Consider the following 20,226-nt stretch of genomic DNA (forward strand, 5'->3'; position numbering starts at 1 on the left):
CGGAGCGTTCACACTCCGCGCCGCCCTCTAGCCCCAACCTCGGCCCCACCGCCGGCCCGCTGCCGCCGCGCGCTCCTCTTTGCCTTTCCGTACGGCAACATGGCAGCTCCCTGCCCGCAGGCAGCGGCGCGTGGCGCCGAGCTGTGACGAAACCACCAATAGCCAATCGGCGCGGGGGCCGGCGGCGAGAGACGCTCTCATTGGCCAGGAGCGGCGCGTCGCGCCAGCAGCCGCGCAGGGCCGCGCCGGGCGTGAGAGTCGGCGGCGGCCGCAGCCTCGGCGGGGCCGCCATGGACGCAGGTGGGTCCCGGGCGGGCCCTGCCCGCGGCGCGGCGGCCGCGCTTCCCCTCGGGGCTCCCCGGCCCGGCCCTGCGGCCGCTGGAGACCCGCGGCTCCCCGGCGCGTCCTCCCCGGCGGGCGGCGGGGAAGGCGCCGCTTTCCACCCTAGGCAGGCATGGCCCTGGGAGCCGCGGGCCTCCGGGACCGGCCGCCTCCCGGTGCGGCGAAGGGGAAGGCGGTGGCTGCATGGCCGCCGGGGTGGGCCGGCGCAGGCCGGAGCCCGGCGACGAGTCCCCCCTGCCCTCCGCAGCCCCGCTGCTGCCGTCGTTCCTCGAAAGCTCGGAGCTCTGCCCGAACCGGGTCGGGTCTGCCCGGGGGGGAACCGGAGCGGGAGCCGTGACAGGGCTGGTCCCGCTCCCCGTGTGGGCCCGTAGGGTGAGAAGGCAGCGTGGGGGTAAGGGGGTGCCTTTGGAGGGGTGAGAAGGTGTCCTCGGGGGGTGAGAAGGCGACTCAGCCGCTCATCACCCTCACAGAGGGCTCTAGCAAAGCTGCTCGTGGTGGAGATTTTGGTTTCGTGCGGGGTAAAGTAAAAAGAAGTGTTTGCTCTTGTGTTGGGACCCACTTCACTCCAGCCTTAGCGTAGTAGCGGCTCCCACCCCCTCCGCAGAGAGAAGTGTTGTTCCACAACAACAAACGCTTCCCTGGGCTCCTCCTCCGCACCGCCGAGCACGGTGTGCCGGGATCCGTGTCCCCTGTCCCTCCTCAGGGCTCTCCTGACTTGTTTCGGCCTTCGTGCCGCTGTTGGTGTCAGCGTGGTCCGGCTGGGAGCGTCCCCGGCTCCAGTGTCACACCTGGGACGCGCTGAGTGAGCCTGCACCCCCGGTCCGGGAGATGTGTCTGCTTCCCCTTGGTGTGAGAACAAAGGAAAACTTTGCTGTGGTGGATGGTGGGGCTGGGTCTCCTCCGTGAGAGGAGGAGGAGGAGGAGGGGGATCTCTGGGCTCAAGCCCCTCTGTGTCCAGCCCTGCTCCCAAGGTGGTCAGGGAGCTGACAGCAAAACTTGGAACTGTTTGCTCCAGGCCTTCAAGAAAGCACCAGCGCCCTTCAGCAGCCTGACTTTCCTCGCTGTCTGTCTCTTAGCTCCTTGCTGGTGCTCAGTTAATCAGGATTTGTCTTGTTTGAAGGAGCTTGGGGGAAAGAAAAGATTTAATCTTTCTTCTGCAAAGTAAGGGTTTGAGCTGTTTGGTGTTTTCCAACAATGCATTTTACTAAAATGGTAAATTTACCTTCTCTTCTTGACTATCTCTGAAGTGTTCTACATCCAATTGTGTTCCTCCTGTGCCTTGGGTGAGATACCTGTATCAGCTAAAGGAGAGATCATCCACCTCTGCTCCTTTAGTGGTGGCCAGAAGATTTGGGAGGCATGAAAGCCTTTTCAGAGAATGGAGAAGCCCCGGGACCAATTTGGGGAGTTATGGTAAAGCCTGGCTTTTCTTCACTGCCAGGCTCCAGAGCTCAGCTTCTGCATTTTGTGTGAGAAGTTCTTCAGCATCAGACTGACCACGGTGGTTGGTGCTGTGAAAATCACCTGTTGTGTTTCTGTTTGAGTCACCCAAGCCTTCACTTGTTGTTACTTGTTTCCCAGAGTTGATGGTGAAGCAAATGGCTTTGGTTGTGGTGTGGGGGGTGAAGTTAGCATCCCTCAGGGGGCTGTCACAGGCCTGGCCTCCAGCACCTTGGCAAACTGACAGCTGCGCTCAGGGGCTGCTCCCAGCGCCCAGCTGTGCCTCTGGGTGTGTTTGCTACAAGTTGGGACAATGTTTTTATCTCCAGTGTTTCATTGTGCTGATTAAGGCTGTGAGAAAGGAGGGAAAATTTCACTTTCTACCCTAATTCTGTGTGTTTAGAGAGTTGTTCTTGTGTCGAGATGATGGAGCACATCTCCTGTGAGGAAAGGCTGGGAAAGCTGGGGGTGGTCACCTGGAGAAGAGAAGGCTGTGGGGAGAGCCCCTCCCAGTGCCTGAAGGGGCTCCAGGAGAGCTGGAGAGGGACGGGGGACAAGGCATGGAGTGACAGGACACAGGGAATGGCTTCCCACTGCCAGAGGGCAGGGATGGATGGGATATTGGGAAGTTGTTCCCTGGGAGGGTGGTGAGGCCCTGGCACAGGGTATCCAGAGCAGCTGGGGCTGCTCTGGAAGTATCCAAGGCCAGGCTGGACAGGGCTTGGAGCACCCTGGTCTATTGGAAGGTGTCCCTGCCCATGGCAGGGGATGGAATGAGATGAGCCTTAAGGTTCCTTCCAGGCCAAACCATTCTGGGATTCTGTTGTGACATGTACAAAGCTTTGCCTTTCCTGCTGAGGCTTTCTGGGATGAGGTGTTCTGCAGATCCCATGGGGCAGCAATCCAGCCAGCCTCCCCTCATTCCCAGTGTGTGCAAGGCTCCTGGAAAGCGAGGCTGCCTTTCTCAGGGTGAGCTGTGCAGGGCTGACACTCTGCTTTTTAACTACAAAACCTTGTGAAGTTGAGCTGTTGTGTTTGATGTGCAGAGACTGCACATCCTTCTCTGCAGAAACTGCTGCTCCACTGTCCTGGATGCTCAGAGGTCGGTAATTAAAATAGACTGAGGGCTTTCTGAAGGTGAAGTTTTGGAGCACTGCCTGAGAAATGTGCTGATCTCACCCAGCTTCTGCAGCTCTAAGAGGAGCAGCTTCAAACAGGATTTCTGCTTGGTGAATTTCCAGATGTATTTCTCTTCTTCATCTCGGGCTGTAAGAAGGAGAGAAAGGCTCCTGTGCAGTCTGTGATGTTCTTTGTGCCCTGCCTGAATTGTTTGGGTCCCACTGGCTGGAATTTAGCCCATTTGGGCAATAGCACAATAGATGGACTTTGGAAAAGTGCTGGAACATATGAAGGTGGAGGCTTGTAAAGGAAACACTCAGTGACCTCAAGCCTTGTGGGGAGTTTACTGCTCCCATTAGAATGTCCTTGATACTAACTGGGAGCAACCTTTTGAATTTTCTTCCCTGTGAAGGGAAAACCTGAACTTCTGCATTTAGTAGTTGTGCCTTTTCAACTATTTTCTCCCCCAAATCCCAACATGAATGTCTGAACACCTCTTTGGGATGCACAGCTGGACACATAGAGCCTTGTACAGAGCCAGATGTTGGGCATCCAGCTGAAGGGCTGCAAGCCTGGGACTCTCCTCCCCAATGTGCTGTGTCATGACACATGTGCTGCATTCCCTGAGCACGTGGCTGGTCCAGCTGGAGATCCCCCTCTATCTGCTGACCCCTTCCTGTCTGAGCTTTGGTGGAAGGGCAAAGACTCCAGCAGCTCTTTTCCAGCTGCTGATCCTTGCTGTGAAGTGTCCAGTTGCAAATCCTGTCCTTGCTAAAGACCTGGTGCCCTGCAAACTGTGCAGCTGCAGAGGTTGTGATATTTGAGCAGGTCAGGGAATGTTGCTGGGAAGGAGAAGGAGGGATTGTGGATGGCTTGATGTTCCTGTGTAGCATCCTTGTTTCACTCATTTTCTTTGAGCTGTTTGAGCCTCCTGACAGGGTTGGATACGTGACAAAGTAAACCACAGAATATTCCTTGGAACTTTAAAACCTTCCTGAGAACTTCAGTTTTTTTGTTAAGATCATGTCAGTTACCTTTTCAAATCTGGACATTTGCAAGTTTGGGTAGTAAATGGGAAAGAAATCCTTCATTTCCCTGCTAAAGTTTGTTAGAGGAGAAGACTGCAGCAGTAATTTGTTGGCACATTTCTGTTCAAAGCAGAATTGTTTTGTTTAGCTTCCTGAGGAGTCACATCATGGGGTGGCAATGGGAACGTGTGGCCTGTGCAATCCTAAAGGTGCCTAAAGTTAGTCCTAAAGACTAATTCACACAAATAATGTGCTTTAAGTCTTGTGGGCTGGAATTAAGGCAGAGTCTGATGCAAAATTTGATTTAGGAGCCTGTTGTCATCTCTGTTTCCAGGGTTCCTCCTTGAACAGTAGTTGGTCTTAGTGATGGTATCTGCTTGAGTGTTTTCTTGGACATTTGGAATTGGAATTCCAGGTCAGGGAGCCCACATTGTAAGGCTGAGCTACTTCAGGAGGCCAAAGTGTCTTGTGTAGCAGCAGGTTACTCTGAAGAAGCCAAAAGTGTGTGCCCCATGGAGAGGGGTGGCTTTTGCAGAGAGCTGGGCTGACAGGAGCTTGTGGCTGTGTACTCCTTTGTCCTGCTTTAAACTCACATCACATTACCACAGATTTTATTGCATTTGCTGTGGGAGATGTTTTCAGTCACTACTTTTACAGTTACAGAACAGTCTGCCTTAGCTCTGCTTTAAATTTTAGAGGTGGTTTGTTACAGAATTGGCACCTTTAAAATCATGTGGGTCTTTTCCAGAATTCCCAGGCTACTTTAAAGTCCATGTTTCCAAACACAGATCTAGTGGAGCACAGCTCATCCAGCTCCTCTGGTTTTTCCTCTCTGTTGTTTGTACCCTGTGCACAGCAGCTGAAGCTGTCCTGATCCAAGGGCAGCCTGGGCTGGTGGGTTGTTCTCTCATGGTCCTGGAAGGGGATGGATTTTTAGGCACTGATGGATGCCATGCTGTGAAGGGAGCCCCTAAAAGAGACCAAAGTTGTGCCTGTCACCTTTGCATGAGCACACCTGCTCAGCTGTGTTCCTCACTTTGTGGGGTGACACCTGTAAAGGCTTCTGCTGGGTTTGGTGCCTCTTGAGGAGGGACTGAGCAAGGTTTAGTTTTCACCTTAAGGTGATCTACGTTTTGCATGCTCTTCCCTCAAAATTTGTGTTCTCTGCAAGAGGATTTTAACCACTTTGCTCGATGGAAAAGAGGCCCTCAACATCAATGCTGTAGCTGATGATGTGCATGATGCTGCCTGTTCTGGGAAATGGTGTAGCTGCCAGGTGAAGCTTTAGATGTTTTCTGCCCCAGGCAGAACCTGGAGCTGGTTTAACCTGGAAATCTTGCTGCTTTTCTGCCTGTGGAGCAGCCAGGAGCAAGCCAGGGCTGGGTCTGTGCCTCCCAGAGCTGAGTGCAGAGCACTGGGACCATTTCCTGCCAGCCCAGGGGCTTTGGGGGTGGCTGGGACTCACTGGGCCACAGCAGCTCTTGATTCTGCAGCTTTGTCTGGTTTTAAAAACAAAAGGAAAAGCTATCAAAGGTCTGTGATTTCTCCTTTTTCTTTCCAGCTACGCTTACCTACGACACCCTCAGGTTTGAGTATGAAGACTTCCCTGAGACCAAAGAACCTGTCTGGATCCTTGGCAGGAAATACAGTGTTTTTACAGGTATTTTCTGTGCTCAGTGCAATGTTTTAAGGCTCCACAGGACTTTGTCAGTGTTGCACTTGGGTTTTAGCTGCCATGCTTCTGTCTGTCTGGCCATTTCCATGGATTCTGGAATATTTTTGTGCAGGAAGTTACCATATGGGAGTTGTTGGGACATGTCATGAGGGCAGCATGGTGGAGGCAGGGGGCAAAATTTGCCTGTGGCCATGGTGTCTTTGGGTTGATGGCAACTATTTTGGGGGAGAAAAGGAAGTACTTTGTGCACAGCAGTACTGCCCTGTTGCTCAGCCAGCCTCTGCCTCTCTGGGCCTGCAGAATGTGAGGAGCAGAATTCCTTGGGAGGGTGAGTGGGAGGTGGGTTTAGCAGTGTTGGTGCCCCCCTCATGTGTGTGCCTTTCCATGCTGAACACTTTGCAGAGAAGGAAGAGATCCTGTTGGATGTGACCTCTCGCCTTTGGTTCACCTACAGAAAGAACTTCCCTGCCATTGGTATGTACTCTGGAGGAGTCTAAAGGAAATGATTATAATCTGGATATCCCTAATACAGCAGTCCCCACAAACATGGCATCATTTCCATTCATAAGAGTGTGAAATGCGCTTCATCCAATTGATTAGACAGACTTCTTGTTTATCTGATAATGAGAATTCCTCATCCCCTTGGGTAGGAGGGATAGAAGTGGTTTTTAAAGGGACATGAGGAGGAGTTTGGGAAGTCTGCTTTTTTTTGGGCAACATGGGAGGATTTTTGTACTTCATCACATCCTACAGCAGTCTAGTGTGAAATATTGCTGAATGATGGTCTTGGGCTTGAAGTGAATTAAAATGATGAAGCCTAGAGAATGATGCAGAAATTGCTGCCTTTGTGCATCTGCTCCAGGCTCTCCGTGGGGGTTTTGTTTGTCGTGGGGAGTTTTGTGCCTGAAGTGTCTGTTACACACAGGAGCTGTAGTGACAGGGGAGTATTTCCCAGTGAGCTGGAAGGAGGATCTCTGGGTTCCTTAAGACACTCTGCATGGCCTCTTCTGGGGTTTGTGTTTGTGTGCTGGGTGCAAGGTGTATCAGAGGAGATCTAAGAGCAAGTAAATGGGACTCCATGTCCCCCTTCTGTCACTGTCATGCCCAGTGGGAAAGGAACATGGCTCATCACTGGAAAAGAGACTTCTTCCTAACTGGTCCTTCTGGCTTGTGCTGTTCTTTCCCTGCTGGGAAGCTCTCTGCCTCACAAGCTCTGAGACATCTTTGATGCAGTTTAATCCTTTTAAATTCATGTTTGTGCACCATAGTTAAACATATGTTTAAGAACAAAGGGTTAGCACATGTTTAACTGGCTCATAGACACAATTTTGGTTTCCTTGTGAGTCATTAGAGGCTGTGGGGTGAAGACAGACCCCATTTTCTGAGTCATTTCCCATTTGCACCATAGATATGATCTGCATGTCACACAGTAAACCTTTTCCAGTATTTTTTTTCCCAGTCACCCCTGTTAGTGTTCATCCCTTCCCTCTGTGCAAGCCCACTTAATTAGTGTAAGGCTTAGGGAACTAATTAGTCTAATGCTAATTTTATAAAGCAGTATCACTTTTGGAATTTGTACATGTTATGAATTACTGGTGAAATTATAGAAGACAAATGGTGACCATTGAGAAGCTGATTAAATAGTCCTCCAGGTGATTTTTTTCCCTGTTAAGGACCAAAAGAAGAAAGCAGCATTACAAGGACTTGCAGAAGCTGTGCCCAGGCACAGATTACCTACTGTGATCACACTGAGCATTTGATCTCTGTTATATGTAGTAACAGCCAGAGCTGTAGAGGAGGAGCAGCAGTTTCTTTTGGAAGGTCTGTCAGGGAAATGCTTTCAGCCTTGTGTCCTTTGTCTTATACCTTCCAGCATGAGCTGATATCCAGCTTTCTCCAACAATGTGTAGGACATGTCTTTTTTCACTGCTTGGGTAGGTTTTTTTTTGGCTGGTGCTTTTGTTTTTTTGGCCTGACTACATTGTTCACTTCAAAATGTAATTTGTAGCCACTTCTGATGTGATAATTCCCTGGGACTGGTTTGTTCTGCATGGTGAGTTGCCTTCTCAAGATGAGGATTACAAGAGTCATCTTTAACAGTCATCTAGGACTGTGTCAGAATTGGGCTGAGAGTCTGCAGCCAGGCTCAAGAGCTGTTGTTCTCCTGAGAAATTCAGCTCTCTCTTGGGCTGTTTGGATTTCCCTTGGAATTTTTTCCCCTTTCAGTTAGTGTTAGAGGAGTTTATTTATTTGTTTTTAAGTGATGCCACTAAGTTACTCGCCGATAACCACATTTTTGGTTCTCAGCCTTGGGTGTGTGAGCTAAGCTAGTCCTCATTCCCTGCCTCATTTCTTGGTGAGCCTGCTGCCCATTCATTCCCCTCCCTCTTGGCCCTGTCTCAGCATTCACCCCCTGTTTATTTTCTCTCCTTGTTTCCAGGAGGAACTGGTCCCACCTCTGACACGGGCTGGGGCTGCATGCTGCGCTGTGGCCAGATGATCTTTGCTCAGGCCTTGGTCTGCAGGCATTTGGGAAGAGGTAAACCAGTGCACAGCCCACACTGACTTCCAGGGCCATGTGCTCTCAGGAGTGCAGCACTTGGAAGAACAGAGATAACAAGGACACAGCTGGGAATTGCTGAGGGTTCTGTAACTTTTTTCTTCACTCTTCTCAAGTTCAGGGCTGTTGAGAGAACAGTCTACTTAGAACTCTCCAGGGTTATTTGTATTTTCTGATTTTATGTTTATTTGCTTTTCTGTGGGTGATGGTATCTTACCCCAGCTGTAAGAAGGTTTTCTGTTATTTTAAAATTAGCCCTTTACTTTTGGGAATGCCTCAGATGCTTAGTAATAATATGACAACGTGAAAATTGAGTTGGTCAGTAGACAGGAAGAGAATTGCAGCTTGCAGCCTCTGGTTGTTAATAAGTACCATGTTTATTTCATATATCCCTTGTCTGTCCTAGACTGGAGGTGGATAAAAGGGAAGAGGCAGATGGATAATTACTTCAACGTTCTTAATGCCTTCATTGACAAAAAAGACAGCTACTACTCCATTCACCAGATAGGTAAGAAGAAATACATGCTCAGATGTAGCAAATGGGCTAAGGAAGGCTCTCACCCTGATACAAACTCCCCTGAAAAGTCAGAGAAGCAGCCTGTTCCAGTGTTTCCTGTGGGGTGGACAGAACTCAGGTCATAGGGGTGGTCTAGTGATCAAAGCTTCTTCTGAGGCAACACTGCCCTTTGAACTTCTGTGCTGCTGCACTTTAGAGAAGGACTGCAGAGCAAATCCTTTCAGGATGTCCTTCTCACCCTCACAAAACACTAAATACTGCTGATTCAATAAAGTTTCCAAGTGAGAACTCTTCCCTATTAAATACAAACCTGATTAGGGAGGGATGCAGTGTGGGTGAAGTTATTGACTGTGTTGTTCTGGTTTTTTGTTGTGATGCAGCCCAGATGGGAGTCGGGGAGGGAAAATCCATAGGCCAGTGGTACGGCCCGAACACGGTTGCGCAGGTGCTCAAGTAAGTGCTGCCCTTTCCTTTTCTCTGTTCAGTCAGGGGCTGTTGGTGTGTGGCACCTTCTGCCTTTAATAACACCCTCCCTCCTCTCACATTCTCCCCACACATCAGCAGATGAGCAGGCAGCTCCCTGGAATAGGCTGGAATTGCCTAACAGCAGCTTTCCCAGGTCAAAGCACATTTCACACCTAACTGATAACACCAGTCTCTCCTAATCCAGTTTCTCCTCTGTGATACACCACCATCTTTGCCTTGTAGTTGTATTAATCCTTCATTACTTATTTGGTTTTAATTTTCCTCTAGAAAACTTGCAACTTTTGATACATGGAGTTCCCTGGCAGTACACATAGCCATGGACAACACAGTGGTGATGGAAGAAATCCGTAAGTGTCACATGGAGCTAGAATGTGGTTGGTATATCCTGGGCAGCAAGAGCCCAGAAAAAAGCTGGAGAGCACAACAAGCATGAAGTACATGTTCTGTTTTTGAGAAATAGTTCCCTGTGAGGGTGGTGAGGCCCTGGTAAAGTTACCCAGAGAAGCTGTGGCTGCCTCATCCCTGGAAATGTCCAAGGCCAGGTTGGATGGGTATTGGAGCAACTTGGGATAGTGGAAGGTGTCCCTGCCTGGATGAGCCTTAAGGTCCCTTCCAACACTCATGATGTGTGAAAGCTGTGTCCAGGTGTGCTAAAACAAGGTGAGAATTGCTGTTCCAGGGCAAGGAAGGGCCTTGTTTGATTTTCATTTCATCTGGTGATGCCTGTGGATCTGGAGAGAAGGTTTGACTGACATAGGACTTGTTTATGGCCACAAGGAGCAAGCAGTAAGTGGCTGTCACATAATTGGTAGGAAGGGTTTTGCTGTTGGACAGAGTAAGAAAGCCAGAACAGATCTGAAGAGGAAAAGGGCCAAAATTGGCAGGGGGAGATGATAAGAAGGGAATCTACCACTCTCATCATTTTAAGGAATATTCACTGGTGGTTTCTTCTTTTTTTTCTTCTTTGTTTGTTTTTTGGGGCATCCTGCCCCCAGGCTGGCTCTGGAGGCTGAGCAGCTCTTCTTGCCCATCCTGAGCCTGCCTGCTCTGGCTGCAGCACTGCAGTAACCAAAGCTACAAAGCTGAGCACCTGCACTGCTGATTGCTGCAGTCCTGCATGGTCCTGGCCTCAGCAGCCTTCCCATGGCTTGCTTCAGGCTAATTCCTGATGCAGTGAGCCCACCCAGCACAAACCTTGCAGTGTTTCTGCCAGGGCAGTGCTCTCAAACAGCTGGGGTAGGGTCACAGGTGAGGTGGTGGAAGGCACCATTTAGGCTGGCTTGGCTGCCACAGGCCAGAATCAATAGCCAGGCAATTTTTGCCTGGAGAGCAGGACAGTCACTTTGTAAAGTCACATCTCTTGTCAGGTCGGCTCAGTTGGGCCTGACAGAGAAGTGTGTGCCTAACCTTAGCTGAAGGCATGTGCTGATGCTCTTGGCTTAAACAAAGGCCAGTTTTAAAACAGAAAGTGGATTATCTTTCATCATCAGCCTACAGGTATCACTTCTAGAGCTGAAGCATGCTGGCTACGAGGCTGGGGTGTGCTGCAGGCTCTGTCTGTGTGGCACTGGCTGTTCAGCACTGTTGCTGCTTCAAGTGACATGTCCATACAACTTGTCATGGGCAGGGGTGTGTGTGCTTGTTTCCCTCAAATGTGGATGATAATGTACCTGGTCAGGGCCTGAAAGTCACTGTGTGAGTGGGTCTGATGTGTTACATGTCTGTAACACATGTTTGTGTTTGATACCCTGTGCCCCAAACATTGTGGATAAAAGTAATGTTGTTTCACACATCTGTTAATTCTGTCGCTGATAGGATTCAGCCAGAGGTTCACAGGAATGGCCTTTTGTTACAGCAGTGAAGAAACATAAATCTTTATCCCTTCTGTGTCAGTGTTCCATGAGAAAGGGCATGTCAGCTAGACCTGAGCTGGAGGAGAATCACAAAGGTGGTGAAAATCCAAGGCAGTTGAAGCCAGTACCTGCCAGCAGGAGAGCTGTCGTGTCAGATCTGTTGGAATATGTTTGCAGTAAATGATTTGGATCCAGCTGGGAAGCTTTAGGTAGGTTCTGCTCTGCTGTGGCACCACAGAACTGCAAAGCCTGCCAGATAGCAAGGTGAATTTAGCCTGTGCCAAGCTCTCTGCTGCTTAAACTGCAGGTAAATATGTTCATCTACAGTGCAGGAGTGCCATGTGCTTTGCCTGATGAGGAAACCTGCAGTGACACCCCATTCAGCAACAGCCCTAGCTTGGCAGCTGATTTCAGATCATCTGGGCAGGCAGGCTACTGCAACAAAAAAACCTGCTTTAACAGGAGAAATGGCTACAAATAATGGCTTTGAGTTTCTTCAGAACCTCTGGTAACCATGTCTGTGCATCAGATGCACACATACACCTTCTCCCTTCTTGAGGAACAGTACAGGGAGGAACTGCAAACATCTGTGCAGGTAGCCTCTCCTCCTGAGGCTTTTGATCAAAGTCCTATTTCTTCTGAATTTGGGTGTAATATTGTCCTCATTCAGCTGGGTTTGAAGCTGTCAGTAGGGAACAAATACCCAGCTGATGTGGCAAGTGGCTGGTGATTAAGGTGTTTGTTTACATCACATCCTACCTGCTAGAGTGTCCTGGCATTCAGTTTAAGCTGGGAATAAATTAAATGAGCCTCTGGCATTCTGTCCAACTGCCTTGGCTTCATGATTCTTTAATCATGCTGTGGGTTTCTTTGGGGTTTGGGTTGTTTTATTTTTCACACACCCAGCAAGTAATTAAATTGGCCAGTGAGACAAGTAGGCTTGGAGTTGTTTCTGGACCAGAATTTACATAACCTGGGTGCATCACAGCCTGGCTGTGTGTTAGTCAAGCCTTTAGGATGAGGATGCAGAGTGCTTATGTCATGTGTATGCCCTGAGGAGTTCTGCTGCCCTATATCTTAGAGGCAGAGCTCATGCTGAAAATGCAGAGTTTAATGACCATACTGCTTTAGGTCTGTAAAGTAGCTTGTGAATGATCTCCAAGGAAACTTAGGAAGTTTTTTGTGACCTTTTAGGAAAGTTATAACTACTCTAGACAGATACCTGCAGTTTGTATCTTGCTGCAGCACTTAGTTACAGGTGAATATTTCCTGGGTTAACTCATCATGCTGTTCTCACTCACTTCATTCATGAGCTCCTCTGGAGTTGAACACTCCAGAACTTTCCTCTTTCTGCCTATAAGCTTTGTGAATTCAGGACAGTTGTCTGACCTGCTTATCAACCCCTCCAGCTTTGTTGGCACAGGTGGTTGCTTGGAAGAATTTGCATTCTGGAAGAATTTGCATTTTCACTGCCCAGCAGTTGGTAGCTGTGAATACAAGCTGCTGTGGCTTGGTGTGAGCTCAGCACACACATCACACAGCCCCAGCACTCAACCTCTTCAAGCTCCTCTTGGGTTTAAGTGCTGTAGGCTTCTGGTAAAGAGCAGTTATTGACCAGAGGAATGGCTGAAGGTGTGGGAACAGAGTCCTGATGCTTTGTGCTGCTGTTCCTTTTCCATAGGGAGGCTGTGCCAGTCCAATGTGCCATGTGCTGGAGCTGCAGCATGCCCTGCCCTGGAGTCAGATGTGCTCTACAATGGGTGCCCAGAGGATGTGGGGCTCAGAGGGAGGCTCCCCCTGTGGAAACCACTGGTGCTGCTGATACCCCTCCGCCTCGGGCTCACAGAGATCAATGAAGCCTACATTGAAACACTAAAGGTAGGGAATCTGGAGCTGAATTCCTGCTGGGGTGGTGCTTAAGGATCCTGTTGTGAATTAAGTAATTGCTCAGAAGTCATTGTAAAAGAAGAATGTTTTCAGAGACAGTCCTTGTCAGAGGTCAGGATAAAGGTTCTTGCAAGCTGTAGTCAGGAAAATGGGGGGGGGGGGCTTGAGGGGTTGGGCCTTTTCTCATTGGGTTGGGTTTTTTTTCTTTTGAGGATCTTACTTCACAGCTTAGATGTCAGCCTCTCATTGTGTGCAGATGGTATCAAGCTGCTGAAGCCTTTGTTCAGCACAGCTATACCCTGCTTGGTGGTAGCCCGAGTGTTAATTAATAAAGTGTTGCACACTCTCCTTGGCTCAGGTGCTGAAGTTTGTGCTGCAGACTGAGGCTAAGAGCTGTCAGGTGGTTGCAGGTTGGAAGCTGCAGAATTTAGGGTGTACACCAGACAGGGAGCACAATGCTAGCAAACTCTGAACTTGGGTAAGAGAACTCCAGATTCAGATTTGTGGGTAAGAGAACTCCAGATTCAGATTTGTGGGAGGTTACTTCCCTTAACTCAGTAGATCATGCTTGGCTGCTCCAGGTGGATAAAGAACTTAAACTGTTTCCCGAATGAATGTTCCCTCCTGAGAGCACTGTTGCAACCTGATGACAGCTCCAGGGATCTTGCCACTGATTGCAGCAGAGCCAGGACTTGCCCATACCAAGTCCTGGAGTAGTGCAGCTTCTTTCATTTGGTCCACCTGTCTACTCCTGTCAGCAGTTAAAAGTGGTTTTGGGCTGCTTCCATGTTCCTAGAAAGCCCTGTGTTTCAGCCTGATGGAGATTTTCTCCAGAAATGGCTGGTTTTGCTGCTAGAGTTGCTGATTTTCCTTGTCCCTGTCCATCTTTCCCGCTGCATTTTTGGATGTTTGCCTTTGTTGCCACCTGCTGTTTCACTGTCTGTCAGCTGTGTGTTTTCTGTGTTGCTTTTCCAGCACTGCTTCATGATGCCCCAGTCCCTGGGAGTGATCGGAGGGAAGCCAAACAGTGCTCACTACTTCATTGGCTATGTAGGTGAGTGCCCAGAGGACTGCAGAGACTGTCCAGAGAATCTCCCCCTGGCTAAAACATGCTTGTGGGGTGGCACACACTCCTGCTTAGCCTGTGGTGCATGCTGCAGGGTTCTCCTTTCCTGCTGGAAGCGTGGAGGGCTCCTGTGGGCTGAACCTCTCACCTGAGTGATGTAGATTTGTACAGTGGCCATGAACTTCTGCTGCATGACATGAAATCTGGTCTGTGGAGTGCATAGAGCCTGCTTCCTGCATTCAGAGCTGACCTCCCTCTGCAGCTTGGCTGGATTTAACTGTTCTTTAGGTGTTCCTCAAACCCTAAAAACTCCTATTACTCTCCTCCTTCCCTCTGGTTTCCTGTCTGCCAGAGACATCAGGTTATTTGTGCTTTAGATGTCTGGGGTCTGTATGAGCTCACCCAGAAAGGGATGAGCAGGAACAATACCCCAAATAGTGCCAGTGTCTGAGTGGAGTGGCCACTGTGATTGTGCTGGCAGCTTGCCTGGCTGAGAAGCATTTGGGGAAGTGGCTGAAAGCGAGGTGTCCCTGGAATGTGGATTCCTCTGTGTGGTTATGAGAGCTGGCTCTGCCGTTGCTCTTCTTCATCTTTCTATCTCAGCACTCCTCAATTTGTGGCATGCTGTTGATGTGTCCTTGCCTTGTGGCCAGGTGAGGAGCTCATTTACCTGGACCCCCACACCACACAGCCGGCGGTGGAGCCCGGTGACAGCGGCTGCCTCCCCGACGAGAGCTTCCACTGCCAGCACCCCCCGTGCAGGATGAGCATCGCCGAGCTCGACCCCTCCATCGCCGTGGTGTGTCCTGCTCCCCTGTTCCCCAGCACCCCAGGGCATGGGCTGGGTACTCTGTGGGGCTGGGCTCTGGGTTTTGGTGACACTGGTAAAGCAGCTCCTCACAGAGAGTGGCTTGTCTCAGGGAAGTCCCCCTGTGGTCACCAGTTGTTGCAGTGTTGGTGTCAAGCTTTGCTTATCACGTTAATGATGTGAGGGTCCCCAGGATGAGGTGAGAGATGAGAATTGACTCCAAGTTCTCAGAAGGCTGATTTATTATTTAAGATATTATATTATATTAAAATAAAATGATGCACCAAAACTATACTAAAGAAAGAGAAAGGAGACATCAGAAGGCTAGACAAGAATGATCATAAAAACCTATGACAGACCCAGAGAGTCTGACACAGCTGGACTGGGATTGGTCATTAAGTTAAACCAATTCACATGGAACCAATCAAAGGTGCAGCTGTTGGTAAGCACCCTCCAAACCACATTCCAAGCAATCAGATAATTATTGTTTACATTTATTTTCTGAGACTTCTCAGCTTCTCAGGAGAAAAATCCTCGCAAAGGGATTTTTCATAAAATTTGACAGTGACATTCTCCCTTGCATGGCATTTAAATCCTATTCCTCATGGAGCAGTGTCATTCTCTGGGGTTTAGTCTAGGCTTTGATTCCAGCCTTTTGATGGGCATATCTGAATCCATATGATGATGCACCATGGCTTGTTTTCTGTTGAACCTGAGATGCCTGCCCTCTGTTTCCTTTATTCCTCCTGGTTTTCCTTCTGCAGTGAAGAAAATATTGATGATTCCAGCACATGGATAGCCACTCACATCAAGCCTTTGTGGAGTGTTCACTTTAACAGGGCAGTGTGAGGCACATTTTTAAAGCAAGGCAATCAGGAGTAGTAACTGCTCCCAGTCCTGATCATGGTAGTTGGTGTTGACACAGAGCCTTAAGTCTGAAATTATCAGTCTAAAATACAGAAAGATAAAGTCTTTTTTCATCTTTTTTTTTTTTTTCCCAGGGCTTTTTCTGCAACACAGAGGCAGACTTTAATGACTGGTGCCAGCAAATCAAAAAGGTTTGTGTTAATAGATCTGGTCAGGCATTGGAACGGGCTACTCAGGGAAGTGGTGGAGTCCCTGTCCCAGGGAGTGTTCAAAAGGCATGTGGATGTGACTTGGGGACATGGTTTAGTGGTGATATTGGCAGTGATGGGGGAATGGTTGGACTCAAAGATCTTGGAGTTATTGTCCAGTTTCCCTCTCTCTCTTTCTCTGTCCCTGGGAAAGGAATATCAGGTATTTTGTTTCCAGACCACTGCATGGAGACTATGTTCTCTGCAGCATGACCCCATTTTAAGCATGCTAAAATAGCTTATTACACTACCTAAAGGAGCCCAGCTCTGAAATCCTGTTGATGATGTGATTCAAAAGCTTTAACAAACATTTCCTCAGCTAGAGTGAAGTCCCAAGAGATGATTATTACCCCAGCAGTGCAGAGCTGTGGTTCTCATGGCTCTGCTGTGTCTCCACAGCTGTCCCTGGTCAGAGGAGCACTGCCCATGTTCGAGCTGGTGGAACGCCAGCCCTCCCACTTCTCCAACCCCGACGTCCTGAATCTCACACCAGGTGAGGCCACCAGCATGGGAGAGCTGAGGGTGAGCCTGTCCCTCTGGCTTTCTGGAAATCTTGTGGAATTACATGATGACTTCTAGTATGTTCCTGTTCCACCTGGAATTTAACCTGGAGTTCCTGGGGCAGTTGGTGTCGTTCTTCAGCTTTCAGCTAGAGGTTTGCAGATCCCACAGTGTCTCAGGATGGTTTTTAGAGTAATCTGTGAATGGTGATGGTGACTGAGCAGAAGAACAGACAAGCTCACAGGCTGTCATGGCAGTGTGACTCTGTGGTTTCTGAGGGGATGCTTGGAGGAATCTCAAGTGTCCAGTGAAAAGGCTAAAAACCGAGTTTGTAGGTAATGAAAATGCTCCAAGACAGGGCTGGTCACGCTTAGTTCCAGCATAAGGCACTCCTTCTTGGCATCTGCCATTACCAGTGGGAAAAAGGACAAGTGCTGGGCCCTAACCTTGCCTGTCAGGCTCTGCTTATCACATTAATGACATGAGCAAACATTGCAGGAGATAAAGCCATTGGCTGCAAGCCAGCAGCAGTGAGTGTGTGTGGGCAAGCCTATCCTGTCACCAGGCATAAGGAGGCCTCCTGGCAACCTGCACCCTGTACTTCTGCTCTCTCTCTCTCCCCCTGCCCCCCTTCCTTAAAAGCTTTTATTATCACACTGTCCTTTGCTGTTAAGCATGCTCAATTCCCTTAAATTTCAGTTGATTCTTGCCTGTCTTAAATTGTCCCTAATGTCTTTCCTACTCTTAAAAATGTTTTTTAATGGACTACTTGTCCTTCTCCCTCTTCCCTGGCTTGTAGAGCCTCTCCCACCTGCCAAGGCCATTCATTTCTGTTAGTCCTGTCTCTAACTAGAAGGAGTAATTGAACTTGGAGCCCCTTTCAGTGCCTAGAGGGGTTCCAAGAAAGCTGGAGAGGGCACAGTGACAGGACAAGGAGGAAGGGCTTACCCCTGCCAGAGGGCAGGGATGGTTGGGATACTGGGAAGGAATTCCTCCCTGTGAGGGAGGTGAGACCCTGGCACAGGCTGGTCAGAGAAGCTGTGGCTGCATCATCCCTAGAAGTGTCCAAGGCCAGGTTGGACAGGGCTTGGAGCACCCTGGGCTACTGGAAGGTGTCCCTGCCCATGGCAGGGGGGCAGGACTGGATGATCTTTAAGGTCCCCTCCAACCCAAACCATTCTGGGATTCTGTAACTGTCCAGCCTGAGCTAATAAAGGTTTCTCCTTCCCCCTGTGCTAAAGTTGTTTTAAGTATGAGCTCCTTCTTCACCATATAGTTGGAAGGCTAGAGGTGGGATCAACTAACATTACTTTTCCTCACAAAATGAACTGTGCTAATTGCTTTTAGGAGAGTGCATGTAACAGTTGCACCAAAACCAACTATAGCAGAAACGATTCTCTAACACACAGGGGTAAATGTGTCTCTTAACTAGGACAGAAATCTTCATGGGTATTGTCCAGACCTGGCAAGTTCTCTGTATTGAGCCTCTTGAGGCAGGACAGTCTCCTGCTAATGCAGAGCTGGGGCACAGGAAGGTTGTACAAAACAGTGGCAGCAGAAATGTGTTTTGGTCTGTGAAAGATGATGTGCTTCTGTGCTCCATGTAATTCTCTCCAGGGCACTTTCCATACCACTGACATGTTCTTATCCTCCTCAGAGCCCTCACTTAGGTTTGTCACTGACTTTTAGAACATGCACTTGGCACTCAAACTGTGATTCCCTCCAGCTGCTGGTCTGACAGTCACAGCATCCCACTGAGGCAGCTCTTTCTTCTACTTCTTCTTCTCTTCCAGACTCCTCTGATGCCGACAGATTGGAAAGGTTCTTTGACTCGGAAGATGAAGACTTTGAAATCCTGTCCCTTTGAAAACAAATAGGAAACTGACTCTGCAAATTTGTGTATGTGTGGGGAGAAGGGGGGAGGGAAGCTCCTTCGAGAGCCTGGGGCTACCGGTTTTCATAGGCGCTTGCTGCCATCCCTGCCTCCCGTCCATCCTGGCATTCCGTGCAGCCTCGGAGCGGTGTCTGCAGTGGGATGAAGAACCCAGAGGGTGTTCCAGCCTTACTGGCTGCAGTTGGAATTGCTCAGCAGCAAACAGCTGCTGGAAGTGGATGCAGTGGTGCTTAGGAGTTCAAAGCCTATCTATTACATCAGCAGGTCAGCTGGGCCTTCCGGGGGAGGCACGGAAATCGTTAGAGCGCTGAATCCTTCCATGGAGACTCCCCTCTGAAGCTTAAGTAGAGCTCACCCGTCATTTAGCAGGAGAAAGGTCCAGTTAATGCCTTTAGCAGCTTCCCTTCTCACTGGCCAACCTGGACTGCAGCTCACAATGCCAGGGAACAGCAGCCACGTCCCACAGACAGCTGTGAAGCCTCCGGAGTGCAGGTTCCTACGGTACAACTCTTGTTCATGCTCTGCAGGACACTCAGCACTACCTCTCCTGTCCACAACCTATAGAAAGGGAATTGAGGGAACTTCTAAGTGACTGGGAATTCATTAAGTGAAGTGTTGGAGCAGTGCTGTGCTGTTGGGGAGCATGTCAATCCCAGTTTAAATAACAGAAGGAATAGAAGAGTAGAAAATGCGTGTGTTGCTCAGTGAGTCAGTCCATGTGCTTCTACAATGGAATAGTCTCTACTGCAAATACCTTCAGGAAAGCTGCTTTGAACAGAAAACTGAATTCCACAGCCCTGGAAAAGAGTTCAGAGCTGAGAGAGCTGAAACAAGGCAGCAGAGATCTGCCAGGCATGTGCCAGGCTTCTGCCTGTCCACCAGTGTGCTGCTGGCAGGGTGACTAGGGAGTGATGTCCTGCCAAAAACCCAAGCTGTAAAACCTCTTGAGGTGCCCTGGGTGAGTTGGTCAGCACTTCCTCCATCTGCTCCTGTCAGACATTCCCTTTCCAAAGCAGAAAAGGTTCCTGAAGGTTTAAGTAGGTTTCTGCGCTGTGTTGCTGCCTTGCCTCTGCCTGCTCCCCTCCCTGTGGATTGTGCCCAGAGGTGCTGTAGGAGCTAACCTGGAGAAACCCCTGTCAGGTGACCATCCCAAGAAGGGCAGAGTGCCTTGAGAAGGTCCAAATATACTGGAAATTTTAGCTACTTTAAGTTGGTAGCTCTGCCTGGGGCCCTTCTCCACAGAGAGGAGGGTAAACCATGGAGGAGAGCTGTCTCCATGCACACTGCTAGGGAAGTGCTGCCATGGTTTCCTCGGTGTGTGCTGCACACTTCAACCCTGTTTACAAGGCTTTGGTTTGTGCATTCAGGTTTGGAACCTGTCAGATGATGGTGGTGTGCCCAGTGGTGGTGCCACCAGGCTAGAAATGACCTGTTTCCCCTGTGACTGACCTACTGATGCTCTAACTGTCCCTGTGATACCCGAAAGCAGAGGTTTGAACTGGGAACCACAATGCTTCTGTCACTAAATTATTATTTGCTGCTTTCTGCCTGCTTCTCCTCTTCTCTCTTGTAGTCAGGGGAAGAGGCAGCAGAGGAAGTGGGGCTGTGCTCCATTCATCTGCTTTCAATTTCTATCTGAATAAACAGATGTAAAATCTTTTGCCTGTCCTGATGTCCTTGCACATGTTGAAGGCAGTGGTGGGTAGTATGCAGTACACCAGGGGAGTCCAGTGTGTACAGGGCTCCAAGGGAGCTGGAGAAGGACTTTGGACAAGGGGGAATGGCTGCACACTGCCAGAGGGCAGGATTAGAGGGGATACTGGGAGGAAAGTTTTCACTTGGAGGGTGGGGAGGCCTGGCACAGGTTGCCCAGAGCAGCTGTGGCTGCCCCATCCCTGGAAGTGTCCAAGGCCAGCTTGGACAGAACTTGAAGCA

The 20,226-nt window shown here is 49.5% G+C and overlaps 1 protein-coding gene across 2 annotated transcripts; it reads left to right on the forward strand.

Annotated features, from left to right (window-relative positions):
- The first annotated feature begins 190 nt into the window (after window positions 1-190).
- Window positions 191-19,951, forward strand: ATG4B (autophagy related 4B cysteine peptidase). 2 transcript variants are annotated; one of them, XM_059855060.1, is made up of 14 exons: window positions 191-300; window positions 5,491-5,589; window positions 6,007-6,078; window positions 8,045-8,143; window positions 8,571-8,672; window positions 9,062-9,134; window positions 9,435-9,514; window positions 12,702-12,898; window positions 13,883-13,961; window positions 14,627-14,772; window positions 15,783-15,839; window positions 16,296-16,389; window positions 18,191-18,296; window positions 18,553-19,951. In XM_059855060.1, the coding sequence occupies exons 1-13, from the start codon at window positions 291-293 to the stop codon at window positions 18,262-18,264; spliced, it is 1,182 nt and encodes a 393-aa protein (XP_059711043.1). In that variant the 5' UTR covers window positions 191-290; the 3' UTR covers window positions 18,265-18,296; window positions 18,553-19,951. The 2 variants fall into 2 exon arrangements, with proteins under 2 accessions (XP_059711043.1, XP_059711042.1); XM_059855059.1 differs by having other exon boundaries at window positions 18,191-19,951.
- Window positions 19,952-20,226: the final 275 nt, after the last annotated feature.

This window comes from Haemorhous mexicanus, chromosome 10 (assembly GCF_027477595.1).
Source record: "Haemorhous mexicanus isolate bHaeMex1 chromosome 10, bHaeMex1.pri, whole genome shotgun sequence".
Classification (NCBI taxonomy): domain Eukaryota; kingdom Metazoa; phylum Chordata; class Aves; order Passeriformes; family Fringillidae; genus Haemorhous; species Haemorhous mexicanus.